Source organism: Silurus meridionalis, chromosome 21 (assembly GCF_014805685.1).
Source record: "Silurus meridionalis isolate SWU-2019-XX chromosome 21, ASM1480568v1, whole genome shotgun sequence".
NCBI classification, from domain to species: Eukaryota; Metazoa; Chordata; class Actinopteri; order Siluriformes; family Siluridae; genus Silurus; species Silurus meridionalis.
Window position 1 is genome coordinate 6,431,356 of NC_060904.1, and position 27,498 is coordinate 6,458,853.

Genomic DNA, 27,498 nt, shown 5'->3' on the forward strand with positions numbered 1-27,498 from the left:
GCAAGCTTTTTACAGGAAGTGTAGGCATTCTATTCTTTACTCCAGTTGTAGTTAATCAGCCAAGACATGTTTGGCATCTTTAAAGGCTGAATGAAGTCAATATTGGGTATCTGAAGGCCCCTAAATTCAATTTAACCAATCTGTGAATAACAAGATCCTTTCAAAGACAATATCTATTAAAGATGAAGAGATGCAATTTATCCCATCCCAGTTTTGAGAGACTGAACACATAGAATATTTTGGGATTGGAAAAAGGAAATAAATTCACACATCCTGAACCATCTTTTTTTAAGTGATTGTGAACAGATTTCGTTTGTTTATTAAACAGTACATTGTGTAGAATTGTTATGTATTATGTAGGGTTTTTTTGCAGTAAATGGGATCATCTAGGAGTTTGTGTACTGTGTCTGAAAAAAAAACTTGTTTTTCACCGCCTGAAGCCTGCAGTATTTACTTTCAAAAGAGAACCATAGAAATGCATCTTTCGCTGCTTCCTGAAATTAGACTGACCATCTTAACCTACAGGCCAATCTCACTCATGCACATACACTCAAACACACACACACAAACACACATACACACACTTGTCATCTTGAATTGCAGCAGGATGGAATCGCTGTGAGTTTATTTAATCGGTTAACAAACACTAATACAACTGTCAAATAATATTACTCTTCCACTGCTGATCGTTATGAGGGATCGTTTCCAGGTACAAGCTGACAGTGATGGCTTCAGTACAAGTTTGAAGGAAAGAAAAAAAAAGAAAAATGACTTCAGCAAACAAAAGAAAAGAAAAACAGGCAAAAAGCTGAGCTAGCTATTTTACTGACTTGTCTATATTATAAGCTAAAGCTACTGTACCCTGAAATGTTACATACAGTAGGCATGATTCAAAACATCTATTTGTCTACCACCACTTTTTTAGGGGTGAACGGATCATCAAATGGTATTGTCTCAATTTTACTGAATAATACCAATCGAAGACGAGGACAATATTAGCTTTTAATTAGCAATTTAATAAATATTGTTAGGGTTTGAGTGTTTTTGAGCTCTACAGAGCAATCCAAAGCAGTATGCTAACAACATACACCGCATTCCCCATAGGAATTGCTTGTTTGCACATGATTTCAGTGGTAAATTGGTTGATCAAACTAATGAATTACTTCAATAAATTAGTTTCAGATCCAGCTGGATTGGGATTACAAGCCCTCCCTACAGTCTGCAACTGTTAAGTGCTATCGTTTTATCATTTCTTTCCACACTAACACACACACACACAAACACAGGTACACACACAGCTGTGGGAAAAAAAAGATTATAGTTTCATTGGCATTTGAAATAACATACTGTATTTGAGAGCTGTTATATTGCTTTGTATAGCCTATGAAAACAGCATACAGCAAATTAACAGTTTTAACTCAAATTTGGTTTTCCAAATGTAATATTAAAATGGTTTTGCAATATACATAAAATTTAAACTGTGCTGTGGACCGATGGATTAATATGGTTGATATATTTTAGACAGAGAGTCTGAAAATCAGAGAGTCAGTTTCAGAGAGAATATCTGGCCTTGTGTAATATTTCCCCTGACACCAGACAGTAATGGACAAATATCATTTAGCACTGACAGCCCTGACTTTTTACTCAGGCAGCTGTTCATATGCAGGTGCCTAAATTTAAACATAGCTCTTATTAATCAGCTTCATTCTCCTCCTGCCTGCCAGTCAGGCCAAGGATCAATATTACAGAAGATTGTATTCATTACACCACTTCTGTGTATTACTAAGGAAGGATTGGCAGTCTATTGGGATATTACCAGGAGGTAATTAAAATGTTTTGGAGTATTGCTTTTGCCTTTATTCCCTATTTTCATAGCATGAAGAGACTCTAAAACAGATAGCGCAGCCTATTTTCTGATTCACTGCCTTTAGGACTGATAAAGCTGCTTGACGAATATGAAGTAAATTTCTGGAGTTTTGTTTTGTTGAGTTGTGCGAATACACCAGAAAACTATTAAGTGCAGTGTCAGATAGTGCTTTCTATTATAAGATTAAAATAAAAAATAATTACAAAAAATACTATTTTTGAAAAATACTGAAGATTTTTTTCACACAACAGTCTACAGAGTTTACACAGAATGGTATGGAAAGCAATTAGACCTATAGGTCAGAGTATCAAACTACCACAGTTGACTGTGGAAGATTTAGTAGCTAAGAAATTTCATGACTGGACTTATTGCACAGGCGGCACCACTCTGGAATTCACTGAGCTCCTATAAGCAACCCATTCTTTTACAAATGTTTGTAGAACCTGCCCAGGTGCTTGATTTTATACACCTCTAACCATGGAAGTGATTTGAACACCTGAATTTAATGATTTTGATGGGAGCTATTGCTTCCAATAGCATATTACCACAACACAGTTTCAGTGTTTAATACATTAAGCTAACTAGCAACATTTACATCTCTTCTGGTACCTGTTACCTAACACATTTCTTCAGTGTCCTCAGTGCAATGAAATACACCAACTCTGTTTTTATTAAACCGACCAAACAGCAACATTCATGCTGCTAGTTATCGCACCTCAATTTTTAGTAAAGCAAGCTAGTTAACCAACATCCATGCTGTTAGTTAACAGGCCTGAGTTTTAGTAAAGAAATGCAGCTACTGTTGCAATATTCATGAAGTTAGGTAACATCTTAGTTTTTATTAAAGTAAAGTCACTAGCATTATTTATGCTGTAATAACAAGGTGATACACACTATTAGCATTACCACAGTTATTTCATTGATGATAAACCATTTACAAATTAATATCCCCCATTAATGCCAGTCTATGCTCCCGCATTGTGAGAAAACTAAAGTTTGAAATTATGTTACATAAAAAAAATAATTACGTATTCCAGAGATCAACCAGCATTGCAAAGATAGCATGTGCAGTGCTGCGAGTCTATATGCCTCATGAAAGCTGAGAAATATGCATGCATTTAAAGCTGAGGAATTGTGTATGTGATTAAAAAGGCATTTATATTCTAAAACTGATTTCTTAGTAACAAAAAGTCAATCTTCCTTTACTGCATGTCTGTTTACCCCGAAGCTGTTTCACCCAATAATACAATTATAGTCATTCATTTTAATGTCAGTGCAAAATGGAGGTCTAAAAGTCAAAGACTAATGATATTGTAGATAGCTTCTCATCCACATGCAATTATTCATTTTCTTTTTCTTTTTTTATTACAAAAAGATATGAAAAAAATTATTAATAATTAATTGTAAATATCAAAAACAAATTGAATTTTTTTCTTTATATTGTATGCTTAACATAACTGTGCTCTGCTGTATCTTCCTGTGCTATTATTCTTACAGTAATGTGCAATACAATGGCTTCGCCAGCTAACACCACACACTTTTTTTAAGAAGATGACGAACATCTATTGATTGCGTTAGCATGTTGTTTGGTTTGGGGTCAATGTTGGTTTGTGTAGAAAACAGTGGAAACCTGTGGTAACAAAATGAATGATAACGGAATGGAAAGCTATTGTTGGAAATACATCAGGTTCATAAAATGCACAACAGATCAGTGACATCTCATGCCCTAGGCAATTTCCAAAGGTATCAATAAAAGTCAGAGGTCAGAACAGCATCAGAAAATGTGTTCATAAAGCAAAAAGTAAAGTTTCATGCCATCAAGTAAACGTACAGCCATCCTGACAGATATATAAAGAAACACGTACATTTACTAAATGAAAAAGGCCCCATGGGAAATACCTGCTTGGGGTAAATGATGCCAAATGCCACATTATAAATCAGTGCAGTAGCCAAGCTTATTTGACCTGAAGGTGACCGGTCCATTGACTTCCTGCCATTTTGATTATTGCTTAGTAAAATATGGCCTAGCAAAATGGTTCAATATTCCTACATTCATAGAGAGTGTGCAGATATATGTAAACACCTATGGGTTTGAAAATAAATATAAAATATGAATGAATATGTATATTAGGATTGTTTTTTCAGTTATGACTGAAATATAAAATTGGTGATCATACAGCACACAAAGATTATTATTAGCTATAGATGTTCAGGTAGATGGTTAACAGTATTAACTGGTTAACAGAAATCCTGCTTGAGTATGATTCAATTTAAACCCAGATGACCACAAAGAAGACTAATGCACTGAACAGAAGATACAGTAATACTAAATCAAGCCCAAATCTCGATAAACCAATTTCCCCAAGCTGATTACAGTCAATTACATAACATAAATTTGTACAAATTGGACAGTCAAAGTGGTGGAAAAGGAGTGGAGATGGTGTAAGGGATGCTGTAAAGAATCAAGGATGGGGGCAAAGTCTTGTTCTGCATCTAGAATGCATGCACTCTGTTGATTCAGCTACTGGTCATGTTGACATATTGTAATTTCAGGCCTGACAGATGTGTTGCCTTGTTTTGACTGATAATCATTCTTGGTCACGCACTGCGAAGTGTGCAAATGCTGATGGCAAGCACGAGACAGAGGTGAGCAGGGGAGCCTAGACATAAATCCCAATCAGATACTGTAACACTCCTGCAGCCAATCATCCTTTCTTCGTTTTTCTCTTAAAAGAAAAAAAAAAGAAAAAGAGAGCTGATGGAACTGAAAATCAGGTTGGGTCTCCCGAGTGACGAAGTAACACCCCAAGCCGAAAGTCGCCTGCAGGCTCGGGCCAGCCCTTATCAGCACCCTGTCGGCTGATTGAGCTTTTAAAAATGGAGTTGTAGGAGAGCGACTGATTGATTGGTCAGCTGGGCAAATCAGTGCAGTAGAAGAGAAACAAACGATGTTGTCAAGAGGCGTATATCTCCCTATTTCTATCTTCTGGTCATTCTAGCTACATAACATTTTAAACTTTAGGAAAGTGTTCCCATTATGAACATTGTATTCTATCATTACATTATTTATCCTCAATAATCCTTTTAACCTAGTTCGGTCAATCAAGAGCCTATCCCTGAAACACTGGATTCTTAGAGTAATTAAGTATAGACATTCATCCTGCACGTATGTTTTTGGAGGTGAACGGAAACCAAAGAATTAGAGGAAACTCATATAGACATAGAAAAGAGCAAACTGACAGTAGGATTGAACCAGTGACCCTGAAACTGTGAGGTAGCAACAACAGCTTAAAAACAGTAGTTTTTATAAGTTGATTGGTAGCATCTTAAACCATTATTGTGTTTAACATTGTAGTACTTCAGGAAACATTAATATAACTACTAATATTAGTGGATTGTAGATTATTTTGACAACCCATTGAATCAATCTGATATGTTGCTATTTTTGTGAAATTTGGAATTGGCATTAAAACATTCCATGAGAAGTCAGAAATGTCTTTATTCTTTCTTCAATGTTACATATCGAAATTACTGCCCCCCCACCTGGTATATAGCATGTCAGTCGTCACATTTCTTCACCCAATTTACGCTTAAAGGTGGAAGAATGTGTGATTACCATATTAAAAAAAAACATTTTGTACTCACTTTTTCATAGAGGCTGGAGATAATCTGTTGCTTGAGGACATGAGGTGTGTACTGATTCCTTTTTTATGAAGCTTACCTACCAGGTATTATTGTACATGAAACATCAGCTCAGAATAAGATTTAAAAATACCTCACAGCATTAAACAGGAGCATTTTACTGATGGCATTGAACACCAAACATTTTGGATGTTTGAAAGTTTTTGCCATATTTTGCCTGGTCAACTTTGAATGTATTTGTCCTTTGAATTCATTTCAATCCTTCACTTAAAGAAAAAGCACAAATTCGGTTTATTTTCTTTCTGACTTCTTACATTGCTTTTACTACAATACATTCAGGTCATGATTTTTTTCTGCCCTGTGGGCTGAAGGTCAGATGGCATGAGCTACATATGTCCTACTACGCAGGATGTGCAAGGGCAATTATGTTGTACTTTAAAAGGTCTTTATTTTTAAAATGACAAATTTAAATCAATGCAAGACAATCTTAAATTAAGTGTTGCTGCTCATTATGAAACCAGTATTAGTCATAAAATCATTCATTAATTCAGAACCTGTTCTGATGATAACACAAACATTTTTTATGTCACAAACTAGGTTAGGGTATGTCTGGCTTTAATGTTAACTATAATTATAGAGTAAATTAAATGTGCTTTGGATGGACAGCAGGTCCCTTTTATTACGATTTAGCCAACGATATAAATGAAAATTCCAATATTCAGGAGTACTGCCAGAAACTATATCATACAGTCATGTAGACACAAGCAGTTTAAATTAATAGTGCATACTGGGATTGGTCACAAAATGACTATGATGTCTGGATATGAAATGCCTTTTATATACTTTATATGGAAGAAAAAACACGACTAAATAATGAACAAAAATAACAATACCTGTTCACAATAAAACACTTTATCAACAATCACCAATGTTTTTAATCTGCTTATATTGATAGTCATCTATTCATGCATTTTATCAAAGAAAACTGGGGTTTGCTTTCTTCCCCTGTTTCCACTGTGTGTTTACAATTGCTACTAAGAACTTATATTTTAAAGGGATGGTGTAAAAGTGTGAGGTCTGGTTGTGAATGTCAATGTCCGAGTCCTCTTCCCAGTTTCGCTATCCTTCTCTCCTTTGATCATGCATTTCATCTTCATACAGCGCATGAACTTCATTTGATATGGCGAATTTCTTCCATTCTCCCTCCTCGCTCTTCTAGGCATGTAATGTAATGTTTTTCATTATTTCATTATTCCTACTGCAGAGCTGGTTAGGCTCTGCCGGGTCACGTCCCATTCCACATTTCTAGTGTACTTGTGGGCAGAGTGAAATGTGGTTTTCGTGCTGTGTGTTTTGAAAAAGGTTCATGGTCCTTCGGTGATTTCTGCACACACCTGAGAAAATAAATCAGCTTATTAAAACACACTTAATGGAATTACCACAAGTGAGTTAGAGTGTATGCTGTACTAGCTCTTTGTGCTATAGAGGGTGTTTCTCTTTTCTGAATTCTGAATTTACACAGAATGGTGCATTCAACAGAAAACATTCAGCGAGCAGCAGCTTTCCGCAAGTAAATTATGAAAGAGGTCAGGAGAAAATGAGAGGAAGACTACTTTAATAAGTAAACACTCTTTACAACTGTGCACAACACATCAAACATCGAGGTGGAGAGGTTCCAATAGCAGAAGGACACATCAGGATGTACAGACAAAAAAAGGGGCAAATTGAATACACTGGGGCTAATGAGGCAGAGGTGGAAGCAATTGATGTGACCTCATTGACTAATGAGGGACACAGGAACACAATAGCGACATCTGGTGGGCCAGGAAATGAAAGACACAGATAGAGAAAAAAACAAGAAAAGGTCAGGAAAAGCCAGACTCTAAACATGGTAAGCAAACATCAAAAGTGGTAAGCAACTTAAAACATAGGACTCTCTCTTGTAACATTTTATAACAGAAATCCCAAAGTTTGATAATAATGTCATACTTTTTTTTTTTATTAAATCCACCATCACACACTTTTTCCCCAAGCGTGTTTCTGCTCATGTATTTAGTCAGATGTTTTAGACTGTGGCTGTCAAATGGAGATAAAGTGTGTTACAGTAATCAATGTCCTCCTGTCACTAAGCACAGGGACACCCAGGGGTTCACATGACATCACAGAGGGGATGAGTTATTATTATTTTCCCTAAATCAATCTATCAGTCTTTTCTCTCTCTCTCTCTCTCTCTCTCTCTCTCTCTCTCTCTCTCTCTCTCTCTCTCTCTCTCCATCTATGTGTCTCTATTTGGGACCTGTCATGAAAATCCAAACCTATTCCTACTCATCTTTTGCCATATTTGTTAAAACCTGGATTTAATTTTGACACATCATTAGAGTCTTATTGATGCCTTATGTAGTGCCTTATATTTCCCAAATCAGGTTCTGAAACAAAAAAAAGGTTCAGATGATAACCAGGAATCGATACCATTAGTGAAGCAGGCAGGAGTCACATATGACATGATGTCCTCCATAGGACCTGGGGGAAGTTGGGGGCAGTGGGCTGACTGAGTTTGGGATTAGGGTTGTATTCCTATACTGTGTCAGTAGCCCTGTCTTTCAAAATTTTCTTTGCAAGTGCATAGCCTCAAGCCTATCCAGTGTGCCACTGATCCGTACCCTCCTCCACTCAAGTTCCCGACATCAGACAATTCCTTTCCAGGAGTTCCCTGGTGAAGATAACTAAAAAAAACATGTGTCATACATGGGTGAGTTGAGCTTTCTGTCAGGAGGCAGGTTATTCAATTCAATTCTGTTCAATGCTGTTCTTTTATTTGTACAGCATTTCTGACAATGGACATTATCCCAAAGCAGCTTTACAGCAGAGTAGAGGGGTGACAGGAAGAGAGAAACAAGGATGATTAAGTGTACTTTTGTTTCATAAATATTAAAGATGTGTGTGATCAAGATGCATTGTAGGGATTGCCATGCCAGAAGGTAACACAGACATGGGGGGTCTCTGGGATAACACACCATTGTCAATAAATCTGAGTGAAAATGTGGGAGTTGGGGAAGACAGCATCCAAACATCCCAGTTCACCATAACACTCTATATCCATGATCCCTGCAGATCTGTTCCTTTACCTACGAAAAACCTATTGACAAAAAGCATGACTAAATTAATGTTTTCAACCTTGAACAATGAGACTGTGAGTCTTGGAACACAAACTGTGGGGGTTTGTAAGAAAAATCTCTGCCCCCTACTGTAGACTTCATTATTTGAGGTACCAAAAAAATAACCTGCACCTTTTGATTAAAAAGGTTATGATATATTTCTTACACAACCCATAAGAAATGCATAGTAGTAGTATGTAAGACAATTTGTTATATTGTCTTATAGAATTACTACTGTTATTACAGGTAGTATAGTCATATTAGATATTATATATAGTCAATCAATGTTACTGTGCAACTTATAATGCATTGTGTAACATGATATAAAACATTGTGCATTGTGCATTCACAGTTTTATGCAATAGTATGCATTTGCAAATTCTTAGGAACAATATTTGCTATTAAATGTATCAAATAACTTGTTATAAATGCATATATAATGCATTATGATTGTATGAGGTGCTACACTATATAATTAAACAATTTTGGCAGTTCAGTTAACACTGTTCTCATATTACCTAAAGCATAAAAGCACAAAAATAATAATAATAATAATAATATTCCTAGCTAAAGAAAAATCATAAGGAGACAATAGCATACTTTGTATTCCGCTTTTATTTTCATCAGTTCATACACAACAATATGCTGCCACTGACTTTTTGCGACAACGGATGCGCCTTAAAAGATTTAAGAGCAAAGTCAGACAGATATTGAACAATATAAAATGGTGGAACTCTCTATAGCATTCTGTAAGATATCAGTGATGTCAATTCTGGCCTTCAGTAAAGATATTCGTTGCTGGTGGGTTGGAAACATAGCTGTTGCCTAGTGACAGACCTGCAGTGACCTCTAATGACAGACGCATTTCCTACATGTGGTCATTTGTCCAGTACCTTTAGAAACAATGTTTCAGTGGACCTGTGTTCAGAAAATAAAAATCATAAAAGCATTCGTATGTAGATCCTTTTTTAATCAAAGAGCCATGTATATTGAAATTATAATATCTATAATTATAGTGAATGGAAATTGGCTGAACATTCAAATAGTAATCACAGTGCAGTGAACATTTAGCGCTGTGACACGATGCAGTTGTAAGCTGCTTGCATGTGACATTGCCACATGCTTTTCTCTCCTGTGTATGCCTTACTCTGTTATTGGTATGTTACCTGATTGTGCACACCTGCTCTGTGTTTAATCATTAAATATTCTGCATTAACATTTACATTTCTAGCATTTGGCAGACGAACTTATTCAGAGCGACTTACAAAGTGCTTTGAAGACTCCCTCAATAAATTAATTCTGATGCTGGTTCATTAGGACACAGACAAAAATACAATTAAACCTTGGTTGGGAAATAAAACTACAAGAGATTTTTCCCTATTCCCCAAGAAGTGCTAATGTAAGAACCTTTGAAGGAGGTAATTCTTAAGACTTTACACAAAAACTGGTAGAGACTCAGCTGTTTGGACAAGTACAAAGATGTATTACTTATATCCAGAGAGATGGTGGGACCAGTCGATCAGTGGTTGAGGATTGGAGAGAGCATGGTGCATTGTGAGTTGAGAAGTGCTCAGAAGTAAGGGGTTGCTGATGCGTTTTTGACTTTGTAGGCGAGCATCAGTGTTTTAAATCTGAGGAAGCCAGTGGAGGAATGTAGCAGAGGAGGAACCTTGGAAATTGAAAAGAAGTCATGTGGCTGCATGCATGCTTCTTTCTCTCAGCTTGCTGAAAGTGTTCTGCTTTTCTAAGCCTTATAATTATACATCACTCTAAATTCATTCATGTCTCACTCTATGTGATGAACCACACTGTGAATTTTGGCTTACCTCTTATAAATCCCACATTATATTTACATACGTACTGTACGTCCTGCTCACTGCATGTCACACAACAAATAAAACTATACAAAAAGAAATCCCCAGTTACAATTTTTCACATTGCATCAGCAGCTATCAATTTTCCTTTATCATCATTGAACTTTTCATCATCATCATCATCATCATCATCATCATTTAACTTATCTACTTCTCATAGGCTGTGCTATTCAATAATTGTAAACAAAAAATATAAATAAACATACAAATAAAAATGTATGTAGATTAAATGTAGATTAAAAAATGTAACAAAGAATTGTTGAAAGCTATATTTTTTTGCTATTTTAAATAAAGAATTGGTCAGGCAAAAATGGATGCAAGATGTAAAAGCCAGGTATTTGCCTCTGATTATTTTACTTTTGAAAAAAGTTAAATGATCTCAGTTAAAATGTGATTAATTTTGCACCTGTAACGTCAATTACATTTTTATGTACTCAGGGGAAGACGGTAATTCATGCATATTGTCTTTTCTTGTCTTTTAGATCCTGACTTTAAAGACATGGGTGTCCCCAAACCTCTTCCCGGTATGTATCGATCTTTTTGTTCTCAGCTCAGTGCCTTGCAGCTCACACAGCTCATTCTTTTTAACTCGTCTAAAACAAACCTCCTCTGTTGCTTGCTTGCTGCAGCTTGTGAGTTTGAGATGAGTGGACCCGAAGGCATCATTGAATCACAACAGATCATCAGAGACGGTAAAGCTTTGCAGACGGAAGCTGTAGACTGCAAGTGGTTCATCAGAGCTCCTCCTCGCTCTAAGGTTAGCGCTGTTCCTTGTTTACTATCCATAAAACATCCGTTTAGCCAGGAATAGATGTGTGTTTTATTGTGGGGATTTTTCTATTAGTAATAATGCATTAAAAAGGTTTTTCTATATAACAATTCTACTTACAAATCGATTTTAACCTTTGAATTTTATCTGTTGTTTTGGAGCAGCGTCATATTTTCAAACACTCAAATATCTGTTTGACTGAGCACCTACACATCATGAAGCCTCTTCGGTTCGATTTGGCTGATTGCGGGATTGAAGGCGTAAAAAGGAAGAAAGAGAGAGACTGTTTTGCTTTGAAGCTTTCAAAGTCTTTCAAATGTGAATGGCTTCAGTGTTCATATTGTACACAGGTCTCTCATCCTCCTTTAAGCTAGCTGGAACATCAGCAAATTAGCACAGAAGAGACGTGAGCAGCATGGAAAACGTGTACACACACACATACAGCAGCACGGCCCTAAAGGTTGCTTTCTCAACGACAGACGTCCACCGCTAATGTATTCTAGACCAGTGGTGAGGATGAAGCGAGCTAATTAAAAACTGCAACTCAGAAGGCTAATTAGAGTGCACTCAAGTAAACAAGGCTATGCAGTAAACATGAATGTGGTGACACTTATGTCAAATATCACAGCTTTCCATTATATATATATATATATATATATATATATATATATATATATATATATATATATATATATATATATACTGTACATCACATCAGATATAACATTATGACCACCTGTTTAATATTGTGTTGGTTCCCCTTTTGCTGCCAAAAGTGTTCCTACCGGTCACATTTCAACTTCTAGATCAATTTGAGCTACAGGAGCTCGTCTGTTAGATCGGACTACACGGGCCAGCCTTCGCTCCCCACGAGCATCAATGAGCCTTGACTGTGTGACCCTGTTGCAACAACACTGTTCTTTCCTGGAACCCTTTTTGATAGATACTGACCATCATTTTTGTTTTGGACATGCCCTAACCCAGTCGTCTAGACATCACAATTTGGCTTGTGTCAAACTCGCTCAAATCTTTATCCAATTTTTAATGCTTCTATCACGTTAACTTTGAGGACAAAATATTCACTTGAAGCCTAATATTTCCCACACACTATATCCCACATAATCAGTCTTATTCACTCACCAGTCATAATTTTATAATGTCATAATGGTATGCCTGAGCGGTATATATTTTTATCATAAAGCCACACAAGCAAACAAAGACATGCTATTTCCATCATATATTTTTATGTGGATAATACAATATGAAAGATTTTTATAAATGAATTTGAGATTTGGGTAACCATGGGATTCATTCATCACTGCTTGTATATTAAATTAAATGAAGCAAGTGTTTCTGCTGTGCCAGAGAATCCCATGAACATTTTCATAAGCACTTTTTAGCAACAATAATTAATATGGAATGTTTAGCCTTGTTTAAAATAGGACGTAATGTCTTCCAGCCGTTTGGAAAAAAAAAATCCTGGCATTGCATACATCACATTACATCTTTATTTATGTATGTTTTATATCCATGATTTGTTCTTTGCATCTCCCACACTATTTCACATTTAGATTTAGATTAGATGCAGTGATGAATAACGCTGGTAGACATGTTGATGGCGAATATGTAGCATTTTGAGAACACAACAATGGCTTTCGAAATTTTTATTTTATTAAAGAAGCTTTTTTATTAGGCTGTGTAAATTCTGCAGAGCATGTCTACCCACACACACAAACACGCAGTGTTCCTCATTCGTCAAATATGATTAGTATGTTAAACAAATCAACTTGGAACGCTCCACATTTGGTTTTAATGCTCGTCTTTGTCATCTTTCACTATGGAAATTTTAGAGAAACATTTTGACTGAAGATGGTCATCCTTAATAATAATAATAATAATAATAATAATAATAATAATAATAATAATTAGGTAGAAATTTTCCAATAAGCCATTTTCCAATATCCATGATCAACCTACCCTAGACTTTTAATCAGGAACATCTGTTCATCCTTAACACACTCCCTGAAATAACCCTGACTCACAAATGAGGTGTATTGCATCTAGCTCCAGCTGTCTAGTATGTGAGGGTAGTTAGCCTTATATCTGCATGCCCAATTATCCAGTGCTGATACTACTTTATCTTAAAGTTTTGCTGTTCAGAAATTAACCTGTTGGTTTTTTGCCCATTCCTGTTTTTAATGTGAAATGTCTGAACTTGTAGGTCTGTCCTTCCAGCTGCACATTAAATCCTTTCAATACATATAGTATAATTTGCCCTTTTGTTTTCTATATGGATGCATACTGTGGTGACTAACATCCCAGGATTCAGTGAAGTTGGGATCACTTGTCAGGAGGTTTCTTTGTCATGTCATGTCAAGGAGTTTGTTATTCCAATTGTCACTTTTGGTGCTCAGGTTTCCAACTCCAACTCCAATGATCATTAGCAAGACATTCTTTGACCGAACTGAAAGTCACAAATATTTTCAAGAGACACAGTCTGTAATATTAATTTGCATGCGCCGGAGTGACTGCCAGTATTTTAAATGTATTTATTGTGATTGGTAATGCTAGGTTAGTTTATTATTTTGTTATGCACCACATATATATATATATATATATGAGAAATTTCCCCACTGTGGGACGAATAAAGGTATATCTTATATCCTATTAAAAGAGCATTATTACTAGCATAATGACATTTTTATATATTCATTGCTATTGAATAGTGGATTTTACCGATACTGATAGCATAGGTTGATACCCGATACCTGATTAATCATCTATTATACCCCAATGTAACAATGTACAACAGTACTGATCTGTATTCCAAAAATAAAAAAAAGAACTGAATCGTAAAAATGGGCTAAATTAAATAAATATAGATATATTTATTAATAAATACAGTTATCACACCATTCTTGGAAATCATCACGCTATGTTCAATTATATGAACACTGTACCTTAATGAACTATTTGGAAAATGGAATATTAAAAAGTAAGTTTAGGGTTTATCTTGGAAACCACTGTTCTTTGAAAAAAATGTGCTTTCAGCCTAATATGTGTGCACCATGAGCAGAGATACTCCAAAGCTCACAATGAGTCACATTTCACCCAGGTGACTAGCCTCCTTCTTAGAATGCATAGCCTTGACACAGAAAAAGAAAGCAGAACATTTTTTTTTACCTAGGACAAAAATGACTCATTGTAATATTACATTGACTTTATGTAACATTATAATATCTAATATTTCAAAATAGCCAGTATTTATACAGTTATGTCTATTTTTAAATCCCCAAGGTAGATCTAAGATATTTAAAAATAAATTACGGGACACAATTACGGTCAACAATCAACATATTAGTTTAAATTTAAAGCAATAGCTCTACCTAATAATATAGAAAACATGGAGAAGTTGTTGAGAACTAATACTGATTCAGTCGCTATCAGCTACAAATATAGTCACTTAAAAAAATACCATTTGTAGGACAATTAAATGTAGACCAGTCAAGCATCTTCATGCTCAGGAAGACAATGAACAATCTATAAAAAAAAATATGTATTTATTTATTTACAACTTTTTTTATACAAAAATCTAGCAATGTAGTGCATAAGCAAACCCCTACTTTACCTCAACAACAGGAACTCAGGTAACCGGAAAAAGCCAGGTATCCCAAACCCTAGGAAACAATGCTGTGCCAATGCACGAGGAGGGACCATTTTATATCACCACACATGAAAAGAATTTTTACTTTCTAAATGTGAAATGTGTGTACTGTGCCAGAAACTTCAAACTGGTTGGCCACTGCTCAATATACCAAGTATGTTAGACCTCCCTCAAGGCACTAAATATTCCTTATAGATACAATATAAGATATGTGCATTGTATGTACAAACATACACAATGCATATAGACGGCTATACTATGAATTTGCAATTATATACTGTATAGTTCTTATTCTCCAGAGATGATTCAGAAGGACGGTTGATGAATCAGATGATTTAGAATGTATAGAGTGGAGTTGAACTACATGATGATTATTGCAATAGAATCTGTAAACCATCAGTGAGCCATCAGTATCCTAGTGGTGTAGCATAGAGTTCAGAAGGGTAATAGTGGATTGAAAAAAGCTTGCACTGAACCTTGCCCTGTTCCCACTGTAGATCTCATTCTTGATGGAACACAGTGGAGCTGCTATACCACACTGTGATGGAATCAGTGTTTATAATATTATTAGTGCTTTGTTTTGATTTGAATATACAAAAATAACTCAATGTTATAGATAGATAGATAGATAGATAGATAGATAGATAGATAGATAGATAGATAGATAGATAGATAGATAGATAGATAGATAGATAGATAGATAGATAGATGTACAGAAGCTATTGAGTAAGTACAACAATAAATATAAAGGCTCTGAGCAGTGTAAAATTGTGCAGGATCTGATGAGCAAGTACACTATGAATATATATTCCAAAAAAAGTTGAGACACTGTACATAAAAACAAAATTCAATGATTTGCAAATCTCATAAACCCCTAATATTATCACATAAAACATAGAATACATATCAAATGTTTAGACCAATAATTTTGAATTTGATGACTGCAACACATCTAAAAAATGTTGGGGCAGGGCAGCAAAAGTCTGGAAAAAGTAAATGGTATTAAAAATAATAATATATGTTCCTCAACCTAAAATGATAATATTATAATATTATAATAATATAATGTGTTCCATAACATAAAATTGCATACAATTGCAAGATATGTGTAAGGCACAATATGTGTAGAGAATGTAGGATACAGTAAATGAGCGAGAATGTGAGAATTGTATATAAATTTACAATATGGGATATGTACCTGTTATATATACAGTAGTGAAAATACAGATGATGTATAGACACAAAGATAATCCAGGATATACAATCAATGTACAATTATATCCTGTTATAATTATTCGGGTGATACTTAATCATTCTGTTTGTTACTAACATTTTCTACATCCTATTAGCGATCTTGTAGTTTTTCATTCATAGTCTTTATGCTAGTAGATCATTTCTTAGATCTATCTTGGATATTAAGTTTACTGCTTTATTGCTTCTTAAACAGCTAACAGTTCCAACACAAACCTTCTGTTTGATGAAGCCATAACATGATAACCCCTACCGCTGAGCAGCAGCTGGAGTTCACTAAAACGCAGTGAGCTCTGTATTTTTGAAATGAGAATTCCACTCTCAAGCATGACCAGCTAATGGAATAACTCCTAGGAGGAAGTGTGTGTTGCACAGAAGCAGACAGCCATAGACAGGTCAATGGCCCTATTGGTGAAATCTCCAACGATTTAACTCCACTATTGGTCCATTTTCATACTTATAAGTGAGTAAAGCACTTCAGCTTTATAGAAGCTATTTTAGGAACTTGTAAAAGTTGGATAGAACACAACAGTACAGATCTGTCCAATGACATTAAAATGAATCATGGTGTTCATAATTAAAAACTCCTTACTTTACAGTATCATAAAGTGGAATTTTTTAAAGAAGAATATCCATCTGGTTTCCTGTGATGTAAAATGCTTGCCAGTATCCAAGCACTTTGGTCAGTAAAGTCTGTAAAGTAGTACCCTCTATGTGTTAACCAGTGGCTTTACTTCTCTAAGTCTAGTTTAATGAACACCAGTTCCATGTTCCCTTATTCTGCAAGAGCTTTTTTAAAGGAAGTGATGGGGTGCATTTTGGCAGGAGCATCAGCCTTGATTCCGAATGTCAGGCCGGGATTTATATTTCATTTTCAAAATGAGTGCTGTTCTAAATGGAAGCTATGTCATATGTTGGTTCCAGAAATACTCTTTCATCTTGAGGAGTTCAGCAACTGACAAGAAAATACAAAAATCTAAATCTTACCAATGGAAACTGGGGTGCATATTTATGAGAATGCCCTTAGGTAAAGTTGTAAAGAGAGAAGTAGTAACTAAGCCATATCTTTATATTAAGCATGCATGTGCGCAGACAGAACTTGCAAATTTCTTTGCAAATTGTACAAAGAAATCCACAGCTCTTCCATACATTTGTTCTCAGGGTTAAAGCATAAAATTGGGACTTTCAGGTCCTGTTTGAGAAACCATAAATAGCATGGTTATGTGTTTTTCTGAGGGTCATATCACATGCTTTGATTTTATTAACACTTGAAATGCCAAGTCACATTTGAGGATCATTGTGGGTGCATTTTCTTCAGACTCTTTAGAAAAGTCTTAGAAAGTAAGTTCTTATGACCAGCATTGCACTTTAGCATCATTATGTTGAAACTAAGACAGCCTTAGAACAATAAAGAATGTATGACATGATTTGCAGTTCACTGTAAAGATTTCTTGTTGAGGTTTGGATGAATGATCTAATAAGTATAGAACCAATTGTTTTTTCATTCAGAGCTTGAACACAATTTGGCATTGTGAGAGATTTTACAGAAATTTGGAGTGCTGCCATGGATGAAAATCAGGAGAAAAATAGGGCATACTAACTGCACTAGCATATAATATAATGTCAACTTTTCATAGCCTTTTTAAAAACAGGCACCTTGAAACTTGTCTTGGTAGAGATATAGTATAAATAAGGCAAATGAGGTGCATGATGAAGTGCAGAGGTTATCTTACTGCTGTTGCAAAGCCAACAAACTGTCTGAATGTCGATAAAACAAAATAAATGGTTTTTAACTTTACATGCAGTGATCACTCCTCTCTGAATATTAAAAGCTCCTTTGTGGAGATCTTCGAGGAATGCCAAATTTCTTGGTGTTTACCTAGCTGAGAACCTTACCTGGTCCCTTAACACCATTTTCATAACAAAGAAAGCCCAGCAGCATCTCTACTTCTTGAGAAAACTGAGGACGGTCCAGCTTCTGGAGTTTTTCCTTGCCACAGTCACCATGGCTTGCTCATCAGGGATAAATACACATCGTTCACCTTAACTGTTGAATTCTATAAAGCTGCTTTGAGACAATGTCTGTTGTGAAACACGCTATAGAAATAAACTTGACTTGACTTGACTTGACTCCCACCTCACATCCTCACAACATTCAATAGAGGCATCCTCAGCAGCTGCTTCACTGCCTGGTTTGAAAATTGCATTGTTTCGGATCACAAGACCCTACAGTGACTAGGAAGTACATCTGAATTCATCAGGGTTTCCTCCATCATGCATATTTACACAACACGTTGCATCTGCAAAGCCAACACACCCCTCACACACACTCTTCACTCTCCTGCCTTTTGGAAAAGATCCTGAAGCATTCGGGCCCTCACATCCACACTGTACTTCTTTTACAGTTTCTTTCATGGTTTCTTTCAACAAGCCATTCGCCTACTCATTACAAAGTAACTGAACTGACACACACACACACACACACATAAATGAACAACTGATTATCTGTTTGCACAGAATTGCTATTTTGCACAAATTGATGCTAAAACATTGTGTTTTAAAGTACAGTATTTATTATTTTAAGGTTATTTCATTTGCACGAACATAAATCTTCTGTACTGGTTAGTTCTGCATTGTCATTGTGTCTACTGCCTTATGTTGTTTTTTGCACTTCATGTGACACAATTATTTGTGTGATATGTGTATTGTTACTTTTTCTTAATTTATGTTGTCCTACTGTATGTAGCACCTTGGTCCTAGGGGAAACATTGTTTTCTTTCACTGTAAATATTTTTACAATGCAGTTTTTTAAACATACAGTATCATTATCACAGATAGTGTGCAAGTGTTTTACTAGCTGGCTAACTATTTGTGATAGATTGGGATGTGTTTCAAGCAAATATTCTTTCTCTTTTTTTTCCAGATTTACCTGCGGTTCCTGGACTACGAGATGCAGAACTCAAACGAGTGCAAGCGGAACTTTGTAGCAGTATACGACGGCAGCGGCTCCGTTGAGGACCTGAAGTGTAAATTCTGCAGCACAGTGGCCAGTGACGTGACGTTGAGAACCGCACTGGGTGTGGTGCGTATGTGGGCAGATGAGCACAGCCGCCGCAGCCGCTTCCGCATCCTCTATACCACCTTTAGAGAGCGTAAGATGCCCGATCACAACACACTCAAACACACACACACAGACACCATCCAAGTACTTAACGTATAATCAGATTTTTTCTAAATATATTTCCATAAAAAATACACCATCATTTAACACATATTGCCATTTAAATGCTAAAGCCTGAAACTGAGCTGTAATGAGCAAGTTTAATGGCTCCGTTCTGTGTTCTTTTTTCACTTGAGAGTAGATTTCAAAGATGCTTAAACTCAAGTTCAAGTTCATGGTCTTTCCACCAGAAGGGCGCATCCTGTTCCTTATACTATGGTGCATTGTGAGATTGCATGAATTCATAAGCCCTAATGCCTACCTTTCAGAAAAAGGACAGACAGGATTTTATTGGCATGTCAAAAATATTTGGGTGAGCCATCATAATATTAAATGACCTTCACAATTCTGCCAAAGTGTGCAGACAAGCACAGCAACAGATGAGGGGAGGTGGTGGACGAGCATTTTTAATAGCTTCAGCAAAAATAACCCTGAATCCATTAAAAAAATATAAAATTACTCTCCATCATGTTCTTTTCGTGTTGGTTGGTAGTTGCTGGTTAGTTGATTGGTTTGTTGGTTGGTTGGTTGGTTGGTTGGTTGGTTGGTTACTCAGTTTTCTTAGATTTTTGCATAATTGCATACTGATTTAAAGCCAAAATCTTACTCCTGCTTAGTATTATTAGGATCCTGCATTAAGACACGATTACATTTAACAGTCTGACTGAAGTTTTTAGGTGTTGCTTTATCAATACTAGATAACCCTTGTTCCTCATAATGGCACCAATTACCATGGTGCACAATCCCACAAAAGGCTGTGGCTATATGGCTTTATGAGATTTCACTGGCAGTGTATTCTTATATACTGACAAATTCACTCATGATAGATCAAATTCAATAATCCCAGTCTGTACTACAAATCTGAAGAATGATTTTATTCTTGACATGAATATTTAAATAATTTTGTTCTCGTTTTTTTTTTTCCTATAAAAGGTGATGTGGTGCTTGTTTCATACCAAAGAAACATATTTAAATGTATGTATGTCATACAAGTAGTACAACACTTATTTTGCTCTGATAACGTCCTGCAGGTGTGACAACTTAAACATTACATTTGAGAGTTCAAAACCTTTCAATAAATTTGAAAAGAAATACATATCTTTACATAAACAATTATTTTTTTGTGGGGCCTTTTGATATTCCAAATTTCATGATGCATATTTAAAATACCTTGAAATATTGTAATATGACTTTTACATTTATCTTAGAGAATTTCTAAACAAACTAATTATTTTAGGCCAAAGAGAGCATAAACTAGGTTCATATCTAACATAAGGTTGTGTCCTGTTTGGACTATTAGGTCCCATTTATGTAGAGTTTGGACATTGGACTTCTTTACATGTTTAAAGGCTCTGGATCTATCTCTGGAGCTCTCATTGGATCTATACTGTAGAATGTATAAATTAATTAATTACACACAATTAATACACATAATTCACTTATATTAATTTTTTTTTTCTTACAGTCTGTAAAGCTGCTTTGAGACAATGTCCATTGTAAAAAGGGCTATAGAACTAAATTTGAACTTGAACTACCCCCTAGTAAAGAAATTTAGTGATGTTTCAAACAAACAGTTTTCATGCATATTGAGAACCCAAATGCTTCTAGACTTTGTCCTTCGCAAAAGACAAAAGTGCAGCATTTTGGCAAGGAACATCTGCTGCATGTGCAATGACGCAAAAATGAAGCTGTCAAAGAAAAGAACACGGTTCCTACTGTGGAACATATGGAAGGCTTATGTTTTCTGAACTTATGTTTTAGGGATGCTTTGCTGCATCTGGCACAGTGAGTCTTGAATCTGTGCAAGGCAAAAATGAAAATCTCAAGACTACCAAGCTATTCTGGAGTGAACCTTTCTCCTATTTGAATCCTATCGAACATCTATGGAGGGGGTTAAAAAATGCAACGCTATTTGTGCCAGGTGCAGAAGTGTGATTGACAGCTGAAGAAATTGTTTTGTACTGATGGGCCCTAAAGGTTGTGTAACAAAATTGATCCCACCTCTTTTTTGCAAGTTGATACCCTTGAAATAACCTGGGCATAAATATCATACAAACTAAGAGCTAAATAAATTTCTAATAAATTTCATAAAACATCAGTTGTTTGTTTTTAGGTTTGGTTTCTTTTTTCTAGATATGGCATCACACCAGTTCTGTCTTCTAGCTGTCTGCAGTCCATAATACACAGCATGTTAGCTTCACGTTCAGTAGTTGGATTTTTCTCTCTGTAGTTGATGTTGGAAGCAGATTATCTCTCTTGCTCAGATGTTTGTTTAGCTTCACACTCAAGGATTACTATGCTCCTAAATAAAATGCATTCAACATTCAATTTGCACCAGCAGTATAGTTAACATTTCTGACAGGCCCCGATCTTGACTTGATAATATTCCTGGCCTGGCTTTTTGAACTTGATACATGTCAGGGTTTCAGTGTGTTAAGGTTTTTTTTTCGAGCTGTCGCTTCACTGTTCTATCGCTCACGTTAGAGATTGTAGGGTTCACCCTGTGAGGCTCTCTGACTGGTCTGTTCCCTGATCCTTGGTGCCACAATGTACCTATGCTTGCTTGTGGGAGGTTGGATGTGCTGGGCGACTGTGAGCATAATTGGATGTTGTCCCCCCATGGATGGACTGCTTCTCCTTATGATAAAGGACAGAACTGCCAGACAATCAAAGGTAATGAGCATGGCTGACAGTCAGACTAGTCAGAGTTGCTTGGAGCCTGTGGTATGTGTCATTTTTGTAAATAAACTGAAGTTTTGATGATTTACATTCATGTCTGAATTTTTTGTTTACAAGTTTAGCACAATAGCTGTCACTATATTTTTTAATAAATTCAAATACAATTTCACATCCATCATATAAGTTCCTGTGAATGATTGTGATGTGAATAAGTGTCATTTTTTATACATTTTCATAATTTTTCTTATTATATAATTTCTTATCAAATTATTACACTTAAAAAGAAAAAACTGAAGAAAAAACTGAATTAAAGACTGACTTATATTGTTATAAAATATGTATTTTTGTATACAATATAATGTCAAATATTTAGCATGTTAAATATAAAGTTAAGAATAAAAACTTTTATGTACATAACTGTAAATTACTACATTGTGCATTAAATTGTGTGTCAAAGACTTTCAAAAAATCATGGAATATTGTCCACCCTTACCTTGCCTTTTTTGGTTAAGCAATATTATTATATTATTATTACTATTATTGTTATTATCTATGTATGCTTTTTAATTAACAAAATACTGTTTTTATTATAACACAAAATATAATACTTTTGAGACTGGAGCTTTTGTCAGCAGAGATCAGCAGCACCACCTGGTGAAGAAATGAACCTGATTGTTAAAAGCCATGAGCATGTCAGACCCAAAGCAATGAATCATCCTAATTTACTCTGTCATTAATATCCTCCTCGGGAGTGAAAACATCAATACTTCACTGTGGCCTTGGAGCTCTGAGATGCTTTTAAAATAGTCCTTTTTCAAAACTCAATATGTCGCCGAAATGCACGTTTAATTCAGTCACTCCCTACTGCCAGTATCCTGCTGCGTTACTTCTCCTGCCTAAGCGTTTCCTGCTCTAACGCACCTGATTCAGCTCACCAGCTCATTAACACACCCTTCATTAGAGTAAAACTGTTAGATTAAGTTCACTAATTCTGCACCGTTGTCCTCATGAATGGTGTGTTAATGAGCTGATTGACTCAATGAGATGATGCGCATGTGGCAGAGCAGGAAAGCAGTAGAATATTCATGGAGCATGACTAATGGTAATTTTCCACCAGACGTGTGGTGTGGTGTAGTGTGGTATGTCATGGCCTTATTTTAGTTAATATACATCTTACCTAGTGCCCTACTGTACCAGACCATACTATACCATGTCTGTCTAAATACTCAATTCTGATTGGCTTGAAGTTGTGCTTTCAAACCGTTCTGCTCAGTTTAATCATGTAAATTGTGATGTAATACAGTTAAGTTACATGACAAACTTTAAGAAATGGTTGACATGAGATCATGGAAAACTGCATGAGGCACTAACAGCTTCATTACTTGTATAGACGTGGCACAGATCTTTCCCTCCTAACCATTCATTAAAATTGATTCACATAAATGTAAATGCATATTTACACATTTTACTTGTTAAATTTGTTGGGTAAATTAGTTATTTCGTTTAGAAGCTGTTCCTTTAGAACATCACAATGTGCATGTTGCTAGCAGCAGTGATTGACAAAGAACACAAAGCATGTACTTAGAGAGAGACTAAAATATTACTCTAGTAAAATTAAATGTGCTCCTTTTCAACTTTCACTTATTTAAAAGTACAAAAGTGGTATCCTTCAAATGTACTTAAGAATCCAATTTACTATGATTTATTAGGGCTATAATGTCCTGTTATCTTTTTTTGTGACAAGACTGTTGCGTAATCAACAGACTCTGTTCTCATACACTGAATGATATCTATTAAACTGATCATGAGTCACAAACCTTCTTTTCAACTACTTAAAAGAAATCACGCAAAAAAAGGCCACGGCTGTTGTTGCAATTTAGAGTCGGGAGTTTCTTCCATAATTTGTAGTAGATACAAAAAACAAGTTCAAAACAGAACACACTCTACTCAATCTACAGAATATTTGACTTTGAAATGTAGTGAAGTTAAAGTAAAAGTTTTCTCAAATGAAAATACTTTAGTTAGGTACAGATACATACGAAAAAGCTACTTAAGTACAGTAACATTACATTTATGTCGTTATTGTGCATCACTGGCTAGCAGAGTTACAATGGCGTTCAATTGGAAACAAATAGATTCTAGTCAAGTCAAGTCAAGTCAAGTTTATTTCTATAGCGCTTTTTACAACAGACATTGTCTCAAATCAGCTTTACAGAAATCAACAGTCAAGGTGAATGGTGTGTATTTATCCCTGATGAGCAGCCATGGCTACTGTGGCAAGGAAAAACTCCTTTAGATGTAATGAGGAAGAAACCTTGAGAGGAACCATACTCAAAAGTGGAACCCATCCTCATCTGGGTGACATCAAGAGTGTGATCATAAATCTTTCAACAATACAGAACACTGGAGAGTGAGAACTAACATGAGCACTGGAGTATAAGACTATAAGTAATGTTCTTTCTACAGTCTTATACAGTCTTTATGGTTATAAAACTAGGAGCTACTGAGCTCAACATTTGTGATCATCACAGATCCAGCATCTGCTATTTTATATTAACAATAATTCCAATGAGATGTGTTGGATGTAGCAAACACTGAACCCCAAATTGCACTGGAGATATAGATGAGGAGGTAAAAGAGCTGGACAGATTAAAGGAATAAAGCACTCTTCCATGGCTGACTCTTCTCTCTGACCCCAGCGTCTGAACATCGCTGGAATAGGCAAAGAATTTCTCTGTGCTGTAATATACATGTGACAAGTAAAAAAACACCCCTTCTTTACATCCCATTATCAGTAAAAATTCAGATAGCATTGTGAGTAATGTAGAAAACCAAAGCAAACACAGACCAAAAGATCAATGTAAAAAGTGTGCAAAATAAATCTGAATTAGATATTTTCATTTACATTTTATTACCACTATTTGTAAATTTATCCCAGGATGAAGAGTTCACAGAAAATGGTATGGTAATGAGTGAACATGAAGCTTTAAAAGGGAGCCCAATAATCCAAATGAAATAATCACAAAATCTATTTCTATATATGAATAAAGAGATACATAGAAATTGCAGAGAGGGATGTCAACAAAATTATGGTACACCATGAAGATCTCAGTATCCAGTACACATTGAGAAGCTGAACCATAATTTTATTTATACCTGACCTTGATTTAATCATTATATACTCATGCCTTAAAGATAGCAATAGTCATTTAGTACCAGTACAGTATAAGCATCTAGCCATCGGCAAAGTTCGTAACATCTCGGGCACAATGTTCCTGTACATAGATTTATTTACAGAGCAGGTTAATCCAAATCAAATCCATATATTAAGGTCATCAAACAGGCCAAGGTGAATAGACATTGTATGGCAAACAGGAACATATTGGACATCCAAATCGCACAGGTAAACAACAGCAGGCAGGGTTTAGTACACAGTCAAACAGCGCACAGAGGGAAAGTGATCACATTTGTCAAATAAATTCTGCAAGACTGCTGTAAGTGTGTAAGGCAAACAGAAGTTCTTGCTTCTCTTTGCAGGTGCAGTAGTCAATTTTTTTTTCTTGAAAAAATGAAATGATAAAAAAATTCATCTAAGCTTTTGTTTTAGGAAAAGTGTATTACAAGGCTGGGAAAAAAGGTTACTGAACCTATATTCTGGTTTGTTTGTATTTCAATTGGACTTTTGCCAGTCATGTGCTTATAATCATAATAGTCATTGCTAATGGTATCTCGCTTAGTATGCTAAATCTGTTGAACCACCATAAGTTATGGATACAGAAATCTGTGTACACTAATGGAAATTATTACACCAGTAATAGGATCCACTCAATTTTACTGACCAAGACACTTTTATCTAAATATGAGTTATAAAATAAGTTAGGGCAAGGCAATCCTACACTAACTCCTCCGATTCTATATTGCATTCATTAATGCAACTTCAGGAAATGCTTAATTCTTTTTAGTTTTGCCATTTACTCTGTTTCTGCAAGTCAGGGCTGTGGTTATTGGAGGGGAACATTGAGTGCAAGTCAGAATACACCCTGGATAAGACAACAGTTGATACACAAATTCAAATTTAGGGGCAATTTATAATCGACAATCCACCTGCTGCCACGCTAATAGGAGGTGGGAGAAAATATTGGAGGAAACAAAAATTCTGCACAAACAGTATTTTAGGATCAAACTAGGAACACTGAAGTTGCCATAGTTTATCAATTGTTGATACACTGATACATAGAACCAGCTATATTAATAGGAAATATTACTAACAGGTCCAACAGAAATAATTATTGTTGGAGGAAATGGGACAAGAAATTGATGTTTGTCTATAGCCAAAAACCAGTTATTTTAATACAAGCATGTAGTGTAAGTGGAACTAATTGTTACTGACACACTACAACGTCTCAAATCAAAAAACAATTTCCAGCATTCCAAATTTAATTTCCCAGTAGTTCTATGGTTACCATGTAATACTACATCTTTACAAATTGAAACAAAGTGATGCATTTCACCTAATGCTATGACAGAGGTACAAAAGCTTAGTCCTGAATGCCTTAAAAGTCCAGGTGTCTTGTTAAAAGTGGCTTTGCAATTGTTCTTATGTATCTAGTGAACGTCACTGACATTTATCTTCAGCATCTCTTTCATTCACAGCCCATAAACACTGCCAGTGTGAGTGTAGTGGAAGAACCAGAAACATAAGGAGTGTGCAGTAAGCCAATCAAAGTGGCATTTATGTTGTAAGTGAATAAATGTGCAAAATGTGAGCAAAACGATTAACCAGGTGCCATCTTAGTAGTCCGAGCCCTATGGTGGAGAATATATTTAATGGTCATGTTTTGTACACTGCACAATGTATACAAGCAACATTATGCTGTCTTTAAATTTTTATACTAATATACTTTCCATTATTTCCATTTTATTTTACTTTACTGGCAGGTTATTAAAAATTCTCACTGCATAGTATTGTGTTGTAACAATAAAAATTTTAAATGTGTATATTTTATAAAATGTGAGGGTTTTTTTACCCAAAATAACAACACTTTTATCCCACATTTATGATGATTCCTGAGCAGATGCACTTAAATAAATAAATAAAAGTGACTTCTGAACAAACCTTTTTCTGCATTTTGTTAAAACTAGAAAAAAAACAGCTGAATTTATATTTCAGTACTCTTACAATACCTAAGATTCCTTGGTGGTCTAGTGGTCAGGATGCGGCGCTCTCACCGCTGCGGCCCGGGTTCGATCCCCGGTCAGGGAACCAACCCCAGCCATTAGGGTTGCACAAGCCTTAGTGCCGGTCCCAAGCCCGGATAAATGGGGAGGGTTGTGTTAGGAAGGGCATCCAGCGTAAAAACATGTGCCAAATCAAACA

The 27,498-nt window shown here is 35.6% G+C and overlaps 1 protein-coding gene across 6 annotated transcripts in view; it reads left to right on the top strand.

The window, feature by feature from the left end:
* neto1l (neuropilin (NRP) and tolloid (TLL)-like 1, like) overlaps nucleotides 1-27,498 on the top strand; it is a 97,749-nt gene that overhangs the window by 55,773 nt on the left and 14,478 nt on the right. For all 6 annotated transcript variants that reach the window (XM_046834104.1, XM_046834105.1, XM_046834108.1 and 3 more), the window contains 3 exons: nucleotides 11,021-11,062; nucleotides 11,168-11,295; nucleotides 19,146-19,374. In XM_046834104.1, coding sequence (XP_046690060.1) covers nucleotides 11,021-11,062; nucleotides 11,168-11,295; nucleotides 19,146-19,374 — 399 coding nt within the window. The remainder of the gene's footprint in view (nucleotides 1-11,020; nucleotides 11,063-11,167; nucleotides 11,296-19,145; nucleotides 19,375-27,498) is intronic.